The 18,629-nt window shown below is 42.9% G+C and overlaps 1 protein-coding gene across 1 annotated transcript in view; it reads right to left on the bottom strand.

Annotated features, from left to right (window-relative positions):
* Positions 1-18,629, bottom strand: part of ARSB (arylsulfatase B) — a 165,214-nt gene that overhangs the window by 3,309 nt on the left and 143,276 nt on the right. Inside the window, exon 7 of the mRNA XM_040225906.1 lies at positions 662-784. Within this exon, the coding sequence (XP_040081840.1) occupies positions 662-784 (123 nt within the window). The remainder of the gene's footprint in view (positions 1-661; positions 785-18,629) is intronic.

The following is an 18,629-nucleotide window of genomic DNA, read 5'->3' as shown; positions in this document are numbered from 1 at the left end:
AAAGGGCCTCATTATAAACACCGCTTAATTGCATCACAGTCTTAACCATCAAACCACATACCATAAAAATATTTAAAAGATGTCACCTCTAAAGAATGTGCTCAGGGGAAGCAACCCCTTTCCCCCACTATACCCTTGGTTGAAGATGTCCCTTTCAGAGACTGTCTTTGCCAGGTAGACGTATCGTGCTTGCCGGCCATGTGTATCTGAAATCCTTATTTTCCACGAAGCCCTAGAGCTGTGTTTCTTTCCCTCCCCGTCCCCCCGCCTCTACATGCATGTGTGCCAGGTTGCGTCAGTCGTGTCTGACTCTTTGTGATCCCATGTAGCCCGCCAGGCTCCTCTGTCCATGGGATTCTCCAGGCAAGAATACTGGAGTGGTTGCCATGCCCTCCTCCAGGGGATCTTGCCAACCCAGGGATTGAACCCATGTCTCTTACATCTTCCGCATTGGCAGGCGGGTTCTTTACCACTAGCGCCACCTGGGAAGCCTCCCCCTGCCCCACCACCACCTCAACAGTTAGTTCCTAATTTTTAAAAATGTAGGACGAGATTACACCCCTCCGTCTCATTCAGCAGTGCAGAGATGGTGTTCTGCGAAAGGCAGCTATTCTTTGGAAAATCTCCCAGCTGTTCTGGTGGGAGATGCTAAGCCTTCTACCTGGGTAGCCAGTGAGCAGTTTCCAGTTCTGGTGTCTAATGGCAGCATGGATAGATGTGTTGAAGGCTGAATATTCCAGAAGGGAAGAATCATCCTTGGCCAGAGCCATGCTGTTCCCAGGACCTGGGGAGAGGGTTTGGAAGAATTAGATCACTGTTATTGGAATGTGTCATTATAAATCAACATTTTATATCCCTCCTGCAGAACAGTAGCTTTTATTCAACACTGGAGCGTAAATGTGTATCCTGCCACAGGAATGAATCTTCTATTAAATATAAACAGAGAGCTCAAGTTACATGGAACATCAGTCATAAACCACCACAAATATAAAGGAAATCCCAAAGAGATTAGAACACTAATTCAACCTTAAAACCACTGTGTTCTGCCAATGTACAGATGGCCACTTGCAGACCTGTGTATTGTGACCGCATGCAGGGTTGGTTTTTTTTGGTACCTTTAGTTTTTGCTATTGCATGATTGAGTTAAATAAATCTGTGTACACTTGTATACCTATGTAGATAATATAATACATTATAAAATGTACTTAATGGAGTCTGTCTCAAGTTATTCAATCATGCCATGATAAACCGTACATTTATTTTTTTAACCCCACTTATGAAATCTAAAAGTAAGTGAGCAATGCTCAGTTAACTATTCAGATAAGATCATTCTGGTATATATATATATCTGGTATATATTCTGGTATATATATATTATTGTTGATGTCATCTGGTCATGCGTGCTCAGACATGTCAGACTCCTTGTGACCCCAGGGACTGTAGCCCACCAGGCTCCTCGTCCATGGGATTCGCCAGGCAAGAATACTGGAGGGGGTTGCCAGGCCCTCCTCCAGGGGATCCTCCCGACCCAGGGATGGAACCCGTGTCTCCTGTGTCCCATGCATTATCAGGCGGGTTCTCTATCACCGAGCCACCTATACTGCACCCATTGATGTCGTGGGTTATGTTAATTTATACTCTTGGAGTTTTATATTAATTGATCATCAGGCTGTCGTGGGGAAGGGGGACACTTGATAGTACCTGCTCCCTCTTTCCCTCTTGAGTTTGGAACCAATTGACGGGTAAGAGGCCAGACAGATAGAGCTAAACATATGGCCTTTGTTACTGATAAAGCTGGTTGAAAAGAACATAGCTTACAATCTGTGGCAGGGAGGCGGTGCTAATAACTGACCCTTGTGTACTGACATCTATCCCGGGGACAGGCTGGCTCCAAAATTAGACAGACGAAAGGGTCCAAATGGAGCATGCCTAGTTCCTTCTTTGCTCAATTTGGACACTTTTGTCTGTCTAATTTTGGAGCCAGCCTGTCCCTGGGATAGATGTCAATACACAAGGGTCAGTTATTAGCACGGCCTTAACTTCCTCCTGCTCCTGCTTGTGGGGAGGAGCAAATAAGGTGCAGCGGGAGAGTTCTACTCCAGTTGAAGACCCTGGTGAATCCCCAAAGGTACGGTATGGTGGTTCCCCTCTCTCTTACCTGTGCATGTTTAAACATCTCACCTTAGCACTTAACTGTGTAATTATTAGTCTGCTTTAAATCCACATTTATCTGTTACTTTTCAAAAATGGTCATAGCAATTACCTGGGGTGTGCCTCCAAAGTTTGTCAGACTCCCCATCCAATGCCTAAGAGTTGCAGTGGGTGATGTGTCTGTAAAGGCGCCCTCACCACCATCTGCGCACATCACCTTTGTGTGATAAAGGACTTGTGAGCGTGCCCCCCACCCTGCCTGCGCGGGACTTCTGTGCTGTACGCGGTTTAATGCGGGAAGCAGTGTCACTGGTGGAAAAGGCAGAGAGTCTCATCCTTTTGTCAGAACCGTGGCAATAACACTGGAGAGGCATGCTGCAGACTGAGCTGATAAACATCGGTGGTTTCAGACCTTCAGTCTTAACAGTCAGCGCCAACAAATCATCAGCACCAAAGAGGAACTCTTTTGGACCTCTTTCTTCTCTGTTTGCTCGTGGCTATGCTGGCTCCAGTAGCAATCGAGGTGTGTGAGGATGTCTACTTGACTGTAAATTCCATGGACACAGAAGCCTGGCGGGCTATGGTCCAGGGGTCTCAATGAGTTGGACACGACTGAACACACACACACACACACCCCCCATAGGAAATACATTCTTAATATACAGACTGTGGTAGAACTGTGAGCCCTCATAATCTACTGCTCACAAGTTTGTATATAAAAACCACATTTTGATAGCAAAGAATGTTAAATAAAAGGAATACGCTTTGTGGACATAAACAAAGGAAGGAAATGTAGCTATCTCAGCTATACTTATATACGTTTACTTCTAAAACAAACAGGAACATAAAATACCTAAACAATAAATAAGTCTAAGACTAAATGACGAAAGATGCTGTTATCTCCTGAAGTTGTATTCGTTGGGAGAAATTAAACAAAAAGCAAAGTACAAAGAATAATATAATGAACACCCTGTGAGCTGTCACTCAGAATGAATAAATATTAACATTTTGTCATATCTGCTTTTTTCTTTCAATTAGAGAAGCAGGACAATGAAGATGAAGTGTCAGATCCCTTTTCTCCATCTTCAATCCCAGTCTCTTCGCCCATGACCCCAGTGGCTGCTGCTCTCACGACTTCAGTGCATCTTTTAGCCATTTAAAGGTACAGTAACAGATACATGTGTCAAGGAATAATGCATGACAGTTCTATACTTTAGAAACGTACATGTATGTGTTATGCTGTATCTATTTTGCAACCTGACGTTTTTATCCACTGCTGTTTTTTAGAGCTCAGACATTATGTATATATGTATATGCGTGTTTATTCCTTTTCATTATTTCCTATTTCACTACATAAAACAGCACCTTTTATTTATGCATTCCCCTTTAATAAGAATTTAGGTTATTTTACTTATTTATTTATTTTTGCTATTAGCGTTGACCCTTCACAATATGGGCTTGAAATGCATGGGTCCACTTATACCCACATTTTTTTCAAGCATAAATACTACAATACTACAGGATCTGAGGTTGCTTAAAAACATATCCACCACGTTATGTCCCTCTGGCAGTGTATGAGGGTTTCAATTTGTCCATATATTTGTCAACACTTATTACTGCCTGTCTTTTGTTACAGCCTATTGGGTATAATGTTCTGTCTCATTATGGTTTGAAGGCAATGGCACCCCACTCCAGTACTCTTGCCTGGAAAATCCCATGGACGGAGGAGCCTGGTAGGCTGAAGTCCATGGGGTCGCTAAGAGTTGGACACAACTGAGTGACTTCACTTTCACTTTTCACTTTCATGCATTGGAGAAGGAAATGGCAACCCACTCCAGTGTTCTTGCCTGGAGAATCCCAGGGATGGGGGAGCCTGGTGGGCGGCCGTCTATGGCGTCGCACAGAGTCGGACACGACTGCAGCGACTTAGCAGCAGTAGCAGTAGATGACTAATAAAGTTGAGCATCTTTTCATTTGTTTGTTGGCCCCTTGTATATCTTCTTTTTTGGGGAAAAGTATATTCAGATCCTTTCCTTACTTAGTTGTAAGAGTTCTTTATATAGTCCAGATACAAGTCCCTCATCAGGTCCAAATATTTTCTCCCATTCTATGGATTGTCTTTTTCACATTCTTGACGGTGTTTTTTGAGGCACACAAGGTTTAAATTTTAATGAATCCCAATTTATCTAATTTCTACTGGGCTGCTTATGCTTTGGTGTCATCTAGGAAATCATTGCTTCATCCAAAGTCATGAAGATTTACATCTATAGCCTCTTTTAAGAGTTTATAGTTTAGTACTTCTGTTTAGATCTTTTTGTTTGTTTGTTTGTTTTTAATTTTTTTTTTACTTTATTTTACTTTACAATACTGTATTGGTTTTGCCATACATTGACATGAATCCACCACGGGTGTTTAGATCTTTGATTCACTTTGAATTATATTTATATGTGGTGAGAGGTAGGGGTTCAATTTCATTCTTTTGCATGTGGATATCTGTTGTGTCAGCACCACTTGTTCAAGAGACTATTACTTCCTTAATTAATGCTTTTGACATTCTTGTTGAAAATCAGTCGACTGTAAATGTAAGAGTTTATTTCCAGATTCTCAATTCTATTCCACTTATTTACATGTCTACATTCTTAAGTCAGTATCTTGATTATTGTAATTATTTGCAGTAAGTTTTGAAATCAGGAGGTATGAGTAGATCAGTGTTTTTGTTTTTTTCTCCAAGATTGATTTGGTTATTCTGAGTTTCTTGAATCTTTTTTTTTTTAATGAATTTGAGGATCAGTTTAATCAATCATCTGCCAAGGGTCAGCTGGGATTTTGTTAGGAAGTATATTAAACTCATAAATCAATTTGGGGATTATTGCCATCTTAATATACTGTGTTCTAATCCATGAACATGGGATATCTTTTCATTTATTTAGGTATTCTTTAAGTGCTTTACAGTTTTCAGAATATAGCTTTTGTATTTCTTTTCTTAAATTCACTCCTAAGTATTTCATTCTTTTCAATGCTATTGCAAATGAACTATTTACTTAATTTCATGTTTGATTTGTTCATTGCTACTGTATAGAGATACAGCTGATTGGTGTACATTGCTCTTCTACTGTGCAACCTTGTGCAGCTCAGTTCAGTTCAGTTCAGTCGCTCAGTCGTGTCTGACTCCTTGAGACCCCATGAATCACAGCACGCCAGGCCTCCTTGTCCATCACCAACTCACGGAGTTCACCCAAACGCATGTCCATCGAGTCCGTGATGCCATCCAGCCATCTCATCCGCTGTCGTCCCCTTCTCCTCCTGCCCCCAACCCCTCCCAGCATCAGGGCCTTTTCCAATGAGTCAACTCTTTGCATGAGGTGGCCAAAGTATTGGAGTTTCAGCTTCAGCATCAGTCCTTCCAATGAACACCTTTAGAATGGACTGGTTGGAACTCCTTGCAGTCCAAAGGACTCTCAAGAGTCTTCTCCAACACCACAGTTCAAAAGCATCAATTCTCCGGCGCTCAGCTTTCTTCACAGTCCAACTCTCACATCCATACATGACCACTGGAAAAACCATAGCCTTGACTAGACGGACCTTTGTTGGCAAAGCAATATCTCTGCTTTTGAATATGCTGTCTAGGTTGGTCATAACTTTCCTTCCAAGGAATAAGTGTCTTTTAATTGCATGGCTGCAGTCACCATCTGCAGTGATTTTGGAGCCCAAAAAAATAAAGTCAGCCACTATTTCCACTGTTTCCCCATCTGTTTCCCATGAAGTGATGGGACCAGATGTCATGATCTTCGTTTTCTGAATGCTGAGCTTTAAGCCAACTTTTTCATTCTCCTCTTTCACTTTCATCAAGATGCTCTTTAGTTCTTCTTCACTTTCTGCCATAAGGGTGGTGTCATCTGCATATCTGAGGTTATTGATATTTCTCCCGGCAATCTTGATTCCATCTTGTACTTCTTCCAGCCCAGCATTTCTCATGATGTACTCTGCATATAAGTTAAATAAACAGGGTGACAATATGCAGTCTTGACGTACTCCTTTTCCTATTTGGAACCAGTCTGTTGTTCCATATCTAGTTCTAACTGTTGCTTCCTGACCCGAACACAGATTTCTCAAGAGGCACGTCAGGTGGTCTGGTATTCCCATTTCTTTTGGAATTTTCCATAGTTTATGGTGATCCACACAGTCAAAGGATTTGGCATAGTCAATGAAGCAGAAATAGATACTTTTCTGGAACTCTCTTGCTTTTTCGATGATCCAGCAACCTTGTAGAACCTGTTTATTAGTTCTAGTAGTCTTTTAATTGACTCCTTGGGATTTTTTAAACACAATCTCATGTCATTTACAGATATGCAGTGTTACTTCTCCCATGTCAATCTGAATACCTTATTTCTTTTCTTACCCAATTGCCCTGTTAGAATCTTAATTTAATGCCGAAACAAATGGTGAAAGCCAACATCCTTGCCTTATTCCTGATCTTAGGGTAAAATATTCAATCTTTCACCATTCACTAGTATACTAGCTATAGGTTGCTTTTTTTTTTTTTTTTTGTAGATGCTCTATCAAATTGAGTAAGGTCCCCTTTTATTCACAGTTTGAGTGTGTTTCTATCCAGAAAAAGTATGACATTTGCCAAAAGTTCTTTTCTGCATCTGATATTACTAAATATGTTTTGTCCTCTAGTCTATTGATATTACATTAATCGATTTTAGCTATTCAACTCTCATTATATTCCTGGGATGAACCCACTTGGTCATGTTGTATAATCCTCTTTATATGTTGCTGAATTCTACTTGCTAATATTTTGTTGAGGATTTTTGTATCTATATACATAGAAGTATTAAATTATTAAATTGGTGTCTTCATTATTAAAATGACAGTGTATTAAACACACTGTTGAAACAAAAGACAAGAAGCAGAGATTTCTTAGAATATTAATGACTTTCAGAATTTTTCTGACATAGTTGGACTAGATCCAGATTTGAAAAGTAAAAGTGAAAGTGAGTCTCACAGGCCTATCTGACTCTTTGCGACCCCATGGACCATAGCCTGCTGGCTCCTCTGTCCACGGAATTCTCCAGGCAAGAGCATCGGGTGGCCATTTCCTTCTCCATGAGATCTTCCTGACCCAGGGATCAAACCCGGGTCTCCTGCTTCGCACGTCAATTCTTTACCAACTGAGACACTAGGGAAGCCCAGATTCAGAAAATATTTATTTATTAACAACTAAGTGATAAGAAAGCATTGTGTTCTTAAATTCTGTGACATGGAGTGATGAGCAAAGACACATCTAAGAGAAGTTTTGAAGGTAAAATAAAAAGATTTTTGGTGACTGTAGAGTATAAAAGAAAAAATTCCAAGGTTTCAACTTTGGTGATAAAGAAAATATTGACATTGGCAGAATATAGATTTTAGAGCAGAAAACAGTGGTGATACTATGATCTTAGAGTTAGGCCTGTTGACTTTGAAAAATTAACATGAACTCAAGGGAGAGATATCGACTACACACGGAGCAAAGACACTGGACTCTGTAAGAGAGACTGAAGGCATATACTGATTCAAGCACTATCCAGAAGGCAGTGATCACTGAACCCCGGAAACTGATGAGCTGCCTAGAGAGCAGAAGCCCACAGACAGAAACGAGTGCCAAAGGAAAACTGCCAGCAAAGGAGGCAGAGAAGAGGAAATAACATGTGGAAGGAAACCAGTTTAACAGGGCAACACAGCAGTCAAGAGAGCAGAAGGCTTCAGACCACGACGCAGAAATGCCAACTATTCCACCCATCAGCTTGATGGATGAGAAAAGGGCATTGGATTTGTTAACCTCTGGGTGGAAACGAGGGGGTTCAGAGAGAAGTGTAAACAAACACATCTTTCTCTTTCCCTTCCGAGCTGAAAGCCACCTCTGAGATGATAAATCATTCCAGTCAGACAGGAATACTCAATTATAAGATGGATTAGTCCTGTGTATTGATTTTGGATGTAAAGAAGGAGATCAGCAGAAAAATTGAGAGCACACGAAGAAAATCATGATCTTGCTTAATATATCGTAAATGGACAGAGCTCCATCTCTGAGCAACCTCTGGAAATCTAAAGGAGTTCAAGTTTCCAGAGGTGGACCAACAGGTTCAGTGGAGAAGTGTGTTTTCCAGAGTCAGAGGGCTTCCAGACACACCTTTGGAGTTGCTTTTAGATGGGATGGTGGGTTAACGGGTGAGGATCTAAGGTTCTACCTCCATTTCTATCAGCACCGTTTAATCCTTAAAGAAGAATCCATAATACATATTTGCTAAATAGATTGTGTTTCTCTATATTTTTGTTTGAAAAAAAGAGCCCATGGCTAAGATAATTTGAAAGACACTAATCATCACAGACGACAGAGTCACCAAACTGGGAAGGGACTGGGGACTGCCTGGGGTTCACAGAAGGCGATCTTGCTCTCTTGGCTGTACAATCCATCCTCCTAACTCTTGGGAAACAACCATCTAGTCTTCAATTGTATTTTTATAAAATATATTTTTTCTGACTATGTAATTTATATAAGTTGGAAAACATAAAAATCTATGAGCAGGAAAATTAAAATTACCTGTACATTTATTAGCTGCTGTTAACATCTTGGTGTATAACCTTTGAGACTTCTAACTATACAAGATTTAAATAAAATGTTATATTAAGTTGTGTTAGTAGCTGACTTGAAAATAAGAAATGGAAATTTCACAGCAAAAGTTTCTGGGATTTCCCTGGCTCTCTAGTGGTTAAGACTTAGCCTTCCAATGCAGGTTCAATCCCTTGTTGGGGAGCTAAGAGTCCATATGCCTTGCAGCCAAACACCAAAACAGAAAACAGTCACAATGTTGTATGAAATTCAATCAACACTTTAAGAATGGTCTACATTAAAAAAAAAAAAATCTTAAAACAAAAGTTTCCATTCCTAGAGAAAACTAGGCAGCTTGCCAGGTGTCCCAACATCAGTGCATAGCCAAGAAGGGTTGTCTGGGTCTCTCTCTCTGTAACTTCTGAGTAGAATGGATTAATTGTGGCTGCAGAACGGGGCCTAGGAAGAGGCAGCCTTCTAACACTGCAGGAGAGCACTGCCGGGAATGGTAATAGGACAAAAGGAAGGGGCCTGGTGATGGACTGAGTCCCTGATCTCTCTCTTCCAGAAGATCACCGTGCACAGCAGGCCCAAGCACACACTTTGGGAACCAGATTGCTTGCGTCGGATATCTGCTCCATCGCTTGCTGGCTATGTGACCTTAGGCGTCTCCCCATTTGTAAAACCAGGAAAATATAATTTATTTCACAGACTAGTTGGGTGGCCTAGATGTGATGATGCATCAAAAATGTTTATCAGCAGTATGTCTAGCACACAGTAAGTGCACAATAAATGTCACTGCGAAATCTCGGGCAACTTTCTTAATCTCCGTCGGCTCGGTTTACTATCAGTCAAATTAGTAGAACAACAGCAAACTGCTTAGCATAGTGTGTGGTCTATTGTCAACACTATCAATATTGAAAGATAATAACAGCTAATACTTAGAAGCACTTACTACTGTAAATCATAAACTATGGTGGTAGGTATTCTATGAATATTAAATCATTTAATTCTTGCAGTAAATCTATGAAATAAGTAATAATGTCTGGCAATAAAGGTCACTGAATGCTAGCTATTATCAGTTTACTATAAGTTTTTTCTTTTATGTACTGTTCTATTCAAGACTTTACAAAGAAGAGGAAAGTAAATTCATTACTATACCCGGAAAAAAAAAAAAGAAAACTAATAATTTCTCTGGTCTGCATTTGGAGAAGACTTATTTGTTCTCCAATTCATGTTCCAGGATTTGAACAGGACTGGCAAGAAAAGCATTTATGGTGGAAGCATTGATTTGTCACTTTGAGGGTTTCTTTTCTGCCTTGTTTTATGGCCTGCACTCATTTCCACTGAACTCTGTTTTTGCTTTGTTTGTTTTATAATTCACAAAAATCAATTTAAAATTTCATTCTACCTCTAATGACCCATTTTATTCCTCATGCTAGTATGATGCCATCTTTGTACTTTGATGACAATGAATATTTACTTAGCAAACTTAATCCCTTGTGCTAATGGGGAAAACCCCAAGCTTTCCCAGATATTTGATTATCAAACTGTTTTCTAAAGTGCAATCTCTTCAGGTATACTCTTAGTGAATAGGTTGGATTTAAGTTTAATTAGCAACAACTTTGTTGCTGTTCAGTCACTAAGTCATATCTGACTCCTTGTGATTCATGGATTGCAGCACACAGGCTTTCCTATTCTCCACTGTCTCCCAGAATTTGCTCAAACTCATGTCCATTGAGTCAAAGATGCCATCCAACCATCTCATCCTCTGTCATCCCCTTCTCCTCCTGCCCTCAATCCTTTCCAGCATTAGGGGCTTCTCCAACGAGTTGGCTCTTCACATCAAAGTGAAAAGTATTGGAGCTTCAGTTTCAGCATCAGTCCTTCCAATGAATGTTCAAGGTTGATTTCCTTTAGGCTTGATTGGTTTGAACTCCTTGCAGTTCGAGGGCTCTCAAGAGTCTTCTCCAGCAGCACGATTTGAAAGCATCAGTTCTTCAGCACTCAGCCTTCTTTATGGTCCAACTCTCATATCCATATGTGACTACTGGAAAAACCATAGCTTTGACTATGTGGACTTTTGTCAGCAAAGTGATAGTTCTGCCTTTTAATACACTGTCTAGTTTTGTCATAGCTTTTCCTCCAAGGAGCAAGTGTCTTTTAATTTCGTGGCTGCAGTCACAGTCCACAGTGATTTTGGAATCCAAGAAAACAAAATATACCACTGTTTCCATTTCTTCCCCCTTTATTTTCCATGAAGTGATGGGACCAGATGCCAGGATACCAGTTTTTGAATGATGAATTTCAAGCCAGCTGTTTCACTCTCCTCTTTGACCCTCATCAAGAGGCTCTTCAGTTCTTCTTCACTTTCTGCCATTAGAGTGGTATCGTCTGCATTATCTGAGATTGCTGATACTTCTCCTGATTGAATCTTGATTCCAGCTTCTGATTCATCCAGCCTGGCATTTCACATGATGTACTCTGCAACAACTACCTTCACCTTTGGTGCTTAAAAGTTCTTGAAGTGGCTTGTTCTGTGAGTCAGTTTGTTATGTGAGTCAAACTCGTCTTTTAAAGTCTATTATACTAAAGTTTTTTTTTACACTAAACATTTGATTGGCTGATCATTTCTTCAATCCAAGAGAAGTTCAAGGACTCCTGAACTCAAGGTGAAGTTCAAGTTACTAAGGTCTTTATTGTGCTAGTCAGTCTGAGTCCCATCATCTGCTGCCTGCTCCTCTGCCCAGGTCATAGTGCATTCAGGCTACATGTGGGGGGACATGTGGGGCGCACATGTGGATCAAAGCACCAGTCTGCTCACAGTTTTACTTGTCTCGAAAACTGTGGGCTTAGGCCAAGGCTGCCTCCCATCTCACTGCATAGTGAAGACTTACGTGTCCAGATGCCAATGTGCTCATTGTTGTCTTGAGTTGATTTTTAAACATGATTCTGCATCTAAAGATAGAAGTTTTTCTCTAAAAATAATTCCTGAAAAACACCGGTTGGAACCCCCACACTCTGAGCTGACACTTTACTTAATTTTCAGAAATCGGCGGGGAAAGCTCTTAACAGTCATAGAGACGGCCCTCCTGGCTCAAATACTGGAATAGACAGAGCTTTGAGAAACGCAGCAGCATTCCCCCTGCCATCACTCTCTAGTTCTAAAAGGAACTTGGAGAAACCACTGTGCATTTCAGTGGCCTTTAGAATAATCTCTTCCTATTATCCCGTTAAATCATTTAACCACTCTGACTTCCTGTTTCCAAGTATGTCAAATGAGGATAAAAATAACGCCTACCTCACAGGATGACTATGAGGATGAAATGAGATCCTATTGGCAGTAAGTGTAAGTACAGAAGTCCTGGTTACATGTTTCTTAAACTCCCACAGCACTTGCCACAAGGCTGGGCACACAAACAAAACTGACCAACTCAAAGAAAGCATTTCAGTTCAAGTCAAACCTGTGGCCTTCCACAGATAGCCATCAAAATCAAGGTGTGATCAATGACCTGACTCTGTAATGACTGAGAGATCTGAATCAGCTGCAACAAGGTATATTAGACAAGTATAAAGAAGGGTGGGGGGCTTCTCTGGTGGCCTTTGCTGGTAAAGAATCCATCTGGAATGCGAGAGAGAGACCTGGGTTTGATCCCTGGGTTGGGAAGATCCCCTGGAGGAGGGCATGGCAACCCACCCCAATATTCTTGCCTGGAGAATCCCATGGACAGAGGAGGCTGGTGGGCTACAGTCTATGGGGTTGCAAAGAGTTGGACACAATTGAGCGGCTCAGCACACGCAGCAAAGAAAAGGGGAGGGGAAATCGCGCGGCTCAGTCAAAGGGTACAAACTGTCGGGTACGCCAGTTAAGTCCTAGAGACCTGGCGTACACCATGGTGTGCACACTTCGCAACACTGTGTTGTGTACTCACATATTTGTTAAGAAGGTGGACTCTTATGTCCAGTGTTCTTCTCTCTCTCTCTCTCTCACACACACACACACAATGATAACGAAGGAGGTGGGAGGAAACCTTTGGAGGTGATGGATAACTTACGGCATAGACTGACACTGGTTTGGTGGATGTATACTTATCTCAAAACCCAAGAAGTTGTAGACAATAAATATGCACAGCTTTTTGAATATCAATCATATCCAAATTAAGTGGTTTAAAAGTGAACGAGTATAGGATCAAATGAAGAACTGCTACTGCTGCTAAGTCGCTTCAGTCGTGTCTGACTCTGTGCGACCCCATAGACGGCAGCCCACCAGGCTCCCCCGTCCCTGGGATTCTCCAGGCAAGAACACTGGAGTGGGTTGCCATTTCTTTCTCCAGTGCATGAAAGTGAAAAGTGAAAGTGAAGTCGCTGAGTCGTGTCCGACTCTTTGCGACCCTGTGGGCTGCAGCCCACCAGGCTCCTCCGTCCATGGGATTTTCCAGGCAAGAGGACTGGAGTGGGGTGCCATTGCCTTCTCCAATGAATGAACAAAGAGAATGAAAATTATGCCAAAAAAACAAATTGTGGTGACCTCACCTAAATCTTATATGTTAAACTGGAGATCTGGGCAAAATTGTGAAAATAAGATTGAGATAAAACAGGAATTCCCAATTTTGGTTCTGTACTGGGGTCACCCGACCCCAGCAGTCACCTTAGCACTGAGCTCTCCTCCCTGAACCCAGCACAGCTCAGCCTTGGTCTCTTGCCTGCCCCAACCTGCCAACATGGGCTGCCCAGCCTGCAGTGACCTGCACTCATCCTCTTCAGCAAGCAGCGACTATTACACTTGTTACGGTCTTACATAGCCCTTCCCTCCAAACAAACACTGTAGAGCTGCCCATGATATAAAACAGCGAAAAAGGAGAGCTGTCCAATCTCCACCTGGCTTCACCGTCCATGGATTCCCAGCGTAGAAGGCAGCAGCCCAGAGCATTCTGTTACATGCGCCATGTAGGCACAGGTGCTAAGGGTGAGGGGGCTGGGCACATGGGGAGCATGTTGGCACTGAGGGATGGTGGAGCTGGTTTGTGGGTCTGGTATATGGTGGGTCACGTGTCCTTTGCCCTTCAGGGCCACCCCCACCCCTTGGGGCTCATGCAGCCCTGCTGGTAAGTACCCAGAGACGGGAAAAATAGGGAGGCCTGACCACCATGAAAAATTCCTCAGCAGGGGGGCTTCCTTGGTGGTCCAGAGGTTATGAATCTGCCTTGCAATGTAGGCGATGTCAGTTTGATCCGTGGTATAGAAACTAAGATCCCACATGCCACAGGGCAACTGAGCCCATGGGCCAAAACAAAAGATCCTGAATGATGCAACAAAGACCCCAAGTGTAGCAGCTAAGACCTGACATAGCCAAATAAATAAATGAGTAAATATTTTTTAAAAAAAGATTGCTCACCGAATTCATCCTGTCTCTTATTCCTGGACTTCACCCTGATTGCCTCAAGTTTACTGTTACACCCACACTACTTGTTTAGAATCCTGTCTCTCCCCGGTGAAATCCTCACAGCATGAAACAGGAGTGTTGGGGAAAGTACGCCAGACATAAAGCTAATCAGAAAAAGGTGAGGAGGACTATTACACATGTTATTTATTACCTACGAGGGAAAAATCAAAACGCTTATAATTTTTATATATGCACTCCACATGACATATTTCAAGTGGATCTAGGTTTATGATTTTTGGTTTACAAAGTCAGTTTCTCTGACACCTACTCATTCAGTCCATATTTGATATTATAAAAGTCCTAGGGAAAAAAAGAGTTTGATGTGGCTTGCTCAGCCTAGACACGGTTCAAATGTTAACCATTATTGAATCGTGCATAGTAAGTATTCAGAGAATGTGCCTGTATTACAGGCAACTTCAACAGTTGGTTGCTGTCTGACATTAACCTGAAGTGTCAATTGAGCAGTGCAAACAAAGCCGTAGAAAACCACCATTCAGGGAATCCCTCAACTTGGCTGTCATAGTAAATTAAGCAATTTATATCGCAAATGGGTTGATCAGAGATCTGCCTATATGTGGGTTCAAATGGATCTTGAATAAGCATCCTATTTTATACTAATCGCTCATTTGCCTATTAAACAAATATTTCTTTGTTGACCACTCTATGTGCTCATTACTAAATCTTCAGCATGAAAAAGAAAAATGGAGTCCAGCAGGTAATCATAAAATATTTTTGTTAAAAAAGCAGAAGTTCTAAAATAGTGAGATGAACATTTGCTGACTGAGTGAATAAAATGCACCAAGTGTCGGGTGATTCCAAAGGGGAATGCTAGCTGCCTGGGAAGATGCTGAAAGGCAGCGCTTTCTCAGCTGGGCCCTAAGGACAGGACAATGTGACAGTAAAGAAAAAGTAACAATGGTGTTTCAGGGATAGGGAGTGGCTTGAAATTTTCTTCTCCCCATGGCATCTTCCTCCTCTTCCATTTCTAAATAAAAAAATGCTTGCAAGGCACGCCCTAGGGTTCCTGGCACAGAGAAACTGCTCCATTGGAGTTAGTTATCATTCCTACCTCATGTCATTTTATTTTCCAGCTTCTTTTGTTTTTTTCTCCTTTCTCTGTTCATCTCTTCAATGTTTCCCTCCCTCAAGCGCGATGTTTAACATTTCCCTGGGTATGCTAGACTGCATAGTCTCATCTCTTACTCAGAGGTTCTTCTGTCTGTCCAATTCCCTGTGTCTCTAACCCAGGGACCACATAGCTGGAGCCCAACCTCCTTGCCTCACATGTTGCGCTTCTAATTACACTGCAATCCTGCGTTTGGAGGTAGGGAATTTGACATCCATCTACTGTTTCTGCCCTTGGCCATCAAAACAGGTTCAGCTTATTTCTCCCCTCTCTTCTGTGGACAACAGTTGAAGTACTTTCTCTGGTCCCACCACGTCTCAGCCTCCCAAGAGACCCCCCTGCCCCTCTTCAGCCCTGTAGCTCATGAGGAGGAGGGCTGGGAGTCTGAGCAAGCCTGTGGGTCTGCCTGCCTGCAAGAGAGCTTGCTTCTCTAGCCGGCTGCCCACTGACTGCCCTACACACTGCTGAGTCCTGGACTCCCAAGCGGCGTGCCAGATCTCCACCTCTTCATGTTGCAGAAAAAGAGGCAGAAAATACAGACTGAGAAGAGAAAAGGGGTGGGGGATGGAACCCTGGGGAGAACCAATGTTTGAAAGTCAAGGCAGAAAGGGAAAGAGCCCGAAGATGGAGGAGGAGGAGTGAGCTACAAGAATGCCTCCGCATCCAGGGGAAATATTTCCTGGAGAAAATGGTTCATGTCAAAGAGAGGGGAAGTATGAGAAAGCAGGGAAGGAGAGCCTTGATTTGGCAAATAGGGTGTCACTGACAGCTGCGGAGACAGCACTGCCACTGGGTTTAGAACATATAAAGCCTGTAAAACACGTAACAAGGGGATCCAGTGAGCTGGTAATAATAAAGATAAAAGAGAGAAGAGGGACTCCCCGCTGTTCCAGTGGCTAAGACTCCAACCTTCCAATGCAGAGAGCCTGGGTTCAATTCCTAGTCAGGGAACTAGAGCCCACTAACTCTGGGCTGTAGCTAAAAAGAGCCCTCATGCGACAGCTAAGACCCCCCAGCCAAATAAACAAATAACTATTTTTAAAAAGAAATGCAGTTGCTACACAAACGAACAAAAAAACAGAGAAGAGTGTGAGTTTTCTCTACTCAGCCTCCAGCGAACACGACAACAGATGGTCATTTCCAGCTCTGGCATCACTGCTCACGTGCCAACCACTGTCTCCAGGCTGATCCCGCCCCACAAAGGGCTAATCTAATGCAGAACCATGGCGATCCGCTGAACTCACATTTTCAGTCTGTCTCTCTCTAAATACAAGTTTTTCAAGTAATTGGTAGAGTCTGTCAGCAAATAGCTATAAATAGGCACTGTGTATATATAAAAAAGAGGGAAACTAACCAAAAATATTCATCTTCAGCCTGTGATTAAGATGATGAGCTTGAACGAGGCTCAGCCGTCTGTTCTCTGGCTAGGGATGAAAGAGGGAAAGACTCCCCTGCCCCCAACATGGCATTTAGTGAAAGCCCAACCCGAAAGCTTCACGGTCCAAGATGCCTTGCTGAAGGCTGGGCTCTTCCTGTGTTGCACAGTTCATACTCTGGGGAGCAGGAAAGAGTGCCTAGGCTCTGAGCACATTTTCGGATGAGGAAGAAATAATGCTAATTTAATCCTTCATGTGGAAAGGGGGCTCTGCCCATGGGACCCGTCTGTGAGGGCTGTCAGGCAGACCCGGCTGCTCGCGGGCAGCTGCAGATGCTGCCCCTACCGACCCCGGATCTCCAACTGGGGCAGCAGGGGCAACAAGTACAGTGCAGAAAACTGCAGCTGGTTGGCGCCCTTCCAAGGACAGCCCTCCAGAGCACAGCTATTCTGTGGCCCAGACCCTAGCATGTTACACAAACCTATAATCACCGAAATGAGGACCACTAGGTGCTGCTTGCCAAAGGGAAAAAAGCAAAAATTTGGGACAACTCTTTCTGGACTACTCGAGTTCTTGGCAGCAGCCCAGTTGAAACTAAGGCTGTTTTGTATTCTGAGACTATTGGGTTCTCACACGAAGCAGGACTCAGAGCACACTTTCCACAGAGGACTGGAAATACATCCGATACCGTCAGCAAAGAGGGTGTGTTTTGCTCTCCGGGTGAGTTAACGACAATGGAGTGAGTGGTAAAGAGGTCCCAATAATGCTTCAGATCAGCTTAAAAAGGTGCGGTTCCAGAGAAGACCCGCCTTAAACACTCGTGAGTCTGCAGATGCTGGTTTGAATCTGGCAGCTGGACGATGGGAGTCCACTGGACAGGCAGCCTGAGATTCCCAAAGCCTTGATCCTCTCCCAGAAAGCCTGTATTAATGGTCACATCCAGAATCCTGCAAGTTTCCTGAGAATGCAGCCTGTCAGGCACCTCACATGATTCTCCAAGGGGCAGAGTGTGACTCTGTGCTGGCCAGTCCAGTCTGGACAGACACTCTCTTCCCAGCAGCTGGGTTGCCTTTTTGAAGCCCAAAGCAGGTGGGAGGCACTCCCCTCTAACATCCCCCCCTCCCCCGACCCCTTCTTCTCTTTCCCCTGACACTAGAGTCAGCCTTGTCACATTAAGGGAGGATGTGAAGAGCAAAGCTCTGTTTCTGAGGCCTGCATATGGAAAACCAATTAAGATAGGGAGAAAAAACAAGACAGGACTGAATTTCCCATCTGATGCAAATAAGAATGTTGAGAAGAAGGCAGGTTTAGAAATGACGAGGAATCAGCTGTCGTATCAGGGGCCCAACTAACGAGAGGACGCACCCTGCGGTGATTTTGGTGATCCAAGGTCCAGAGTCAGGGGGATCCCGCAGGCATGGTCCTTTGGCCTGATGTTTTCTCTGGTTCTTGCACAGTTTTTCATGTGAAAAATCTTAATAACATGGAAAATCTAAAAGACCTCCAGGGACTTCTGTGGTGGTCCAGTGGTTAGGAATCCACCTTGCAAGGCAGGGGACAAGTGTTCGATTCCCTGTTGGGGAAATAAAATCCCACATCTTAAGCCTGAGTGCCTCAACTCCTGAAGCCCACTTGCTCTGGAGCCCAAGCACCACAACCAGTGGTCCACACCTCCGCAAGGAAAGACCCTGCATGATGAAACTAAATAGTTGCATGATGCATCTAAATAGTTGCAAACAGATGCAACTAAATAGTTGCCTGATGCAACTAGTTTGAAACCACAAAATAAATAAATATTTAAAAGACAGACCTCAGGCAATGCCACTACTACCTGAAACCTCTTTCTTAGGGGGAAAATGTATTGTAAATAGGAAAATGGGAACATTTATAACTGAATCCTTCATGACAAACCCAGAGTTGGCCTCTTGAGTGGGTGGAAGA

Source organism: Oryx dammah, unplaced genomic scaffold, assembly GCF_014754425.2.
Source record: "Oryx dammah isolate SB20612 unplaced genomic scaffold, SCBI_Odam_1.1 HiC_scaffold_26, whole genome shotgun sequence".
Classification (NCBI taxonomy): Eukaryota; Metazoa; Chordata; class Mammalia; order Artiodactyla; family Bovidae; genus Oryx; species Oryx dammah.
This window is presented reverse-complemented; position numbering and strand designations above follow the sequence as displayed.